Genomic DNA, 5330 nt, shown 5'->3' with positions numbered 1-5330 from the left:
ACGGATTTCTGGGCAAAGCCGGAACTTCTTTTACATAACTTTGTGTCTTTTGATACTGCTGATAGCAATTAGAAAGTACCAACCAACATAAGAAATCTTGCCAGGATGAAAGGAAAAATTGACATCAATTTCTCCTCTCAAGAGAGAGTTTCCTAGTTCCTCTGTATTCTGTTCTGCAGAATTCTTATTATTACTTGCAATGCCATGCAGCAGACACTAATGATTAGGACAGCATTCAAAAAATGACATTGTCTATTCGGACACTTCACACTGCTCCACCTAAATGCTAGGTTCCTAATTCTAGGGGTGGGAGACACAGGAATATTAAGTATTCAAATGTGAATATCCACATGGAAGTTGGACATTTAAACTGACATTCACAATAATGAGAAAGTAGGACCAGCATGTAGAGCTGGGAGGGGGGCATCACTCAGGAAAAGGACATATCTGAAACTCTGTCTGCATGGTGCCTCTGTGGAACTGGGACTGAGAGCCTTAACTTGCTTACTCCACTTAAGTACCTCCCCCCACTGGGAATTCACCTTTCTTTCTTACACCTTGCTCTGAACTCCCTCCAGGTTTGAATCTCAGGCAGCCAAAAGTCAAGCGGCTGGCTCTCACATTTAGACACAAAGGAAGATGAACAATTAGTTCCTGTCTTCTATGAATAAAACCCAGCTAAATACAAGGCAGGATGTATATATTTATTAACAGAGGTGCTACCTGCTTTACAGAGTCGACCTTGCTATTGAATACATAATTTTCAGTCATTGCACACAATGTGGGAATAATAATTCAACGCAGATTAAATACAAACAGATCTTTTTTTCACCAAAATGGCCGGCTTAATATATCGTTGAAGCTTTCAGCCACAAACACTGACCCCCTGGAAATTACATCCCTTTCAAGGGTTTCAGGTTGCTTACCACAGAAGTCTCTGGGGGTTAGTGCAAGCATTGCTCTGTGAACTGGAGGGGTAAATGATTCCCTATTGTTTCTGCTGCAGTAGTAGTGTGACCAGGAGACTGAAGGAGATGGAATTTTCTTGTGAATCATGGAAACTGTGTGTAAGGTGAGAAAGGTCTGTGCAAAGCCAAAAAATATAGTGTCCATGCAGAATGTTAGACAAACAGCTGCCTGAATAGAGCGATAGCAGTAATTATGCCATTATCTCAGGTGGGCTGAACACATTCACCAGTGTACCGAACACAGCTCTCTCCACAGTCAATATGCTACCATCAGCACAGGAAGAAGGAAAAGAAAATTGACTCCAGCTACTTTAATTGTCATCAACCATAATGCCGTCAGGATAAGAAGGCCAACAAAGACCCGTTTTCCACCGCCTTATACTTTCTCTTGATATTCTGACCAAGCAAGTAGTGGCTGCAAGGGCAGAGGAACAGTGAAAGATGCAAAAGGACATGTGCTAGCTTTAACTCTTCCCTTATTCTGAGATATTTGTATCTCATACATGCTCTACTACTAAAAGCTACTCCTTTTATTAATACATATCATGCTATGTCAGGAGATGCGTTTATTTTCCTGAATTTTCATCTATTTCATAAGAAACATTGTAAAATTAACTCAGTCCAGTGTTTTCAAATGTGTAGTTCTGCAAACGTCTCCTTCTTCCACCTACGATATCAGTACTCCCTCTTCACACAGCAGGGTACAGTCAGTGCCTGAGGAAGGAACAACTGGATGAGGGGTGGAGAAAAAGAGGACCAGCCAGCAAGAGGCTACTGACATGTCTTGTTCCTTACAAAGCAGTAGCAAAGAATGAAAAATCTCACACTTCCTCCCCCCTCCTCATGTGCCATTACTACAGGCCAATTCTCAGCTGTGTCCAGCAGAGCTTCTTGCCTGCTGTGCAGCATTCAGATGGGAAAGCTCAGCCTTACACTGTCAGACATTTATCCCAGAGCAGTGGCATTTTAGCCACAGCCATCCAGCTTTCCAGCTTTAACGCAAAGAAAGCACGCATGGCCTTACACAATGCATTATTCAGATAACTTTTCTTCCCCAGAGAGGTGAAAATTCCTTGCAGAAATTTTGCATAATTAATGGCAGTTTCTCAAGTTATTTTTCAGGTTTCTGGTGTGGTGCGTCAATCCCAAGGCCTTGCTTTGTTAATGCTACATCAGGTTCACTGTGGGGTTTCCTTTTGCTGAAGTACCACACAAAGCAGTCACATCACTCCAGACAAACCACCCCTTCCCCACTGTTTATGGTGTCACTTGTCCAACTCCCAAAACAAGAGCTGTGCAAAGATGTGAAAGATGCACAAAAGGCAGAACAAGCTAGGAGGGAACTAGCAGGAGACTGATTTCATGCATTAGATGGTTGCTCCTTCTCCATTTCTACCTGCAGAGCAGTCCCCCACTTTCCACAAACAGCAGAACAGGTGCTTTCCTCAGCTGCACACTGTAACTCCTTGGGTGACCACCACCTTCATTGTGCACTCTTCTGTCCTTTAGGTTCTCCTGCTGCAGCTCCCTTACCTTCTTCCTATCTCCCCTCCCCATTTTAGGAGCTACATGGCTTTATCAAAAAGCATAGTGATAATCCATCACAGCAAACGAGTCCACATATTTGATTCCTCCTGTTAGCACTATGAGAAATGTGGCTCCATATTTTAGTCTGTAATGCAGGAGTCTTTACTAAAAATGCCCACTCCAAACTTGTGTCCTGGATGATTGCCGGATACATTGCAGCTTGCTCATTCTGCTGCAGTACAGCTCAGTTCAATCTCATGAAAAGGAATTAAACAGTAACAACAATAAAAGAAAAATTCCTACTGAATGAAGTACTGATTGTTCCTGCAGGTGCAACGCATTCCCAACTTCCCTGAAACAATCAAGCCAAAGGTGCCTGTCTGTTCTCTGGCTCTGCATTACTGAAGTTCAGCTGTAGAATAGATTGGTAAAAAGTTTAGTGCTCACTTGGCCAGTTATGCTCAGAGTTTGTACGTGGCTTTTTTTCCCCTTCTTCTTTTCTGTTGCTGATCCATAGGCTCTCCTCTCCTCTCACTTTCTTCTCTCTTGTATTTCCTTGGGTTAGATCACTAGAATTCACCTCTAGGGAAGGGAAGTTTGTAATGAAAGAGAAGCTACAGACACACAACGTATCACACTATGTGTGTTCAGGTGAAAGTTTAAAACTAGGGTTGGGGGGGGAAGGAAAAAAAAAATCACCAACCAATTTTTCCAGCAGAACAAAAGCAAACCAATACCATAATTTTCAGTACTTCAAAACCCCTTCCTGAACACGAATGTTCTTTGATTACCCCCACAGCACTCACTACACAGTGTATCAGCACTCTGTTCATTATTCTTTTCTCCTCCACTCCCTCAGTGGCAGAGGGCTGGTAAAGACAGTAACTTCTGTTTTTGCGACACAAAACGTTTCTCTTCCTCAGACAAGCCCCTTGTTAGTGAGCCTCTCCAGGCATTAGCACAGCAAGAATCATTGTGTTTGTCCAATGAACTTCTTACTCTGAATGCATTTGGCAAAAACACTGCAAAACTGGTCCTGGCAACTCTTAAAGCAACCAAACAGCCACTGCGCTGCTCACTAAATCTCCCTTCCCTGTAGTTAGAAAGTCAGTAATACAGGTACAGTATTTCTTCTAATCAAGGATTTTGGATGGTACTGGATAAATTACTTACTCTGCACATACATCAACAGGACAGCACATAATTCTGAGGAAGGAAATACACAGCAGCCCTCACACTCCAACGTGCACAAATGTATTGCTGCAGACAATGTTCCTACAGGTTCTTAAGCGTGGAACACCATGGAGCAGCAAGTACTAGCACAGGAGAGTGAACAAGTTCATCCGTGTTTCCAAACCAATCCATTTGCACTTAAACTGACCTTCCATTTTAAAAGGGTCTGAAATGGCTTTTAGAAATCTATATCCACCTTGCCTTCTAGCCAGACTACCATATGAAAATCTTAGCCCAGGAGAAAAATAGCTCTGCTTGGTTCAAAGCACTTTTTTATTTTTGGAATAAAACCTGGGTGAACTTTTCTATTTTTACTTTATGTGCTACAATATCAATAATTTACACCAACTTGGATAAACACTAGAGGATTAAAGGACATAATGTTAGAAAAATGAATACATTACAGTTTGAAATTGCACATTAAGAACTGTACTGGACTTCAATCTGGGTGTACAAAAAGGGTCTAAAAAAGGGATTCCATGTATTTTCAGAACACATTCCACAAGACTCCACAGTAGGTTAACGTATAAGCAATTCACTGCTTTTGCCAGGAAAACCTCAGTAACTACATCTGATTTGCTGACATTTAACCAGTATTATTATACATCTCCATACTAACAAATTTCTGTACAAGAATATAGTTTCCCACTTAATAATTTCAAAATACCTCAAAACAAAACACTGATCCTTGGTTTTCACAGTGCAATGAAACTGGAATTCCAGATTGCAGATTTTGAAGGGGAGAATGAAGTGAAAAAAACTAGCTTTTAAATATGAAAATTAAAAAAACATTTTGTATTTACACAGAACTGAATGCACTGCTTCAGAGAAATAACTAGAAAGATGTTCTAAGTTAGCCTCTTCTTCTCGGTTTGTGCGCAGTTTGCCTATGGGTAATGGCACCTTTTCCTTTCTTTTGCTAATAATTGTATGTACCAGGGAGGGAGAAAAGGACACCTATATTTGCTTAAAGGAATTTATCAAATATTATAGTATTTGCAATATATATTATGGTTCACTAGTTTCTAGTAGGTCCCTTAAAGAAGTACTATATACTAGAGCCAGGCCTATTTTGGTATTTAGGGAACTTACAGAGACTTTTCTTCAGTTATTCATGGCTTTGTCCTGATGTGCCTGAATCCAGTGTCACGCCTACATACTTCTTGCCTTGTAGTATCTTCTGCCATTTTTAATCGTTTAACCATAGAGATGTTTTTCTGTTTGAGTACTGCTTACCTATAGATTTTGGAAAAATAGGTACAGCTGGCCGTCACCTGCAGGGTACCCGCACAGCCTCAGCAGCAGTACTTGTATGGCGCTGCACAAGCAGGCCCCAGGCAGCCCAGGACCCCCCACCTCAGCGGAGCAGACGCCGCGGCCTGTCAGCGGTGCAGAGGTCGCCTTCCCTCACCTCCCCGCCGCCATCCCCGGGGCTGAGAGCAGCCTTCGCTGGGTCTCGGGGAAAAGGCAAGTTCCCGGCGGTATTGAAGCCGTGCCAGCGCCGAGACTCCCTCAGAGAGGTGACAGGCCCTGCCCCATTCTGAGCGCCAGCGGACTGCAAGGCAAGTGGCGACCACCATCTCGAAGCCCCTCCCCGCTGAG

The 5330-nt window shown here is 42.6% G+C and overlaps 1 protein-coding gene across 1 annotated transcript in view; it reads right to left on the bottom strand.

Moving 5' to 3' along the window:
- Positions 1-5308, bottom strand: part of MYO3B (myosin IIIB) — a 158015-nt gene extending 152707 nt beyond the window's left edge. Inside the window, 1 exon segment of the mRNA XM_009325455.1 lies at positions 5140-5308. Within this exon segment, the coding sequence (XP_009323730.1) occupies positions 5140-5308 (169 nt within the window).
- Between the last annotated feature and the right edge of the window lie 22 nt (positions 5309-5330).

Source organism: Pygoscelis adeliae, unplaced genomic scaffold (genome assembly GCF_000699105.1).
Source record: "Pygoscelis adeliae isolate BGI_AS28 unplaced genomic scaffold, ASM69910v1 Scaffold106, whole genome shotgun sequence".
In the NCBI taxonomy this organism is placed as follows: domain Eukaryota; kingdom Metazoa; phylum Chordata; class Aves; order Sphenisciformes; family Spheniscidae; genus Pygoscelis; species Pygoscelis adeliae.
The sequence above is the reverse complement of the archived record's forward strand: the minus strand, read 5'-3'. Positions and strand labels throughout refer to the sequence as shown.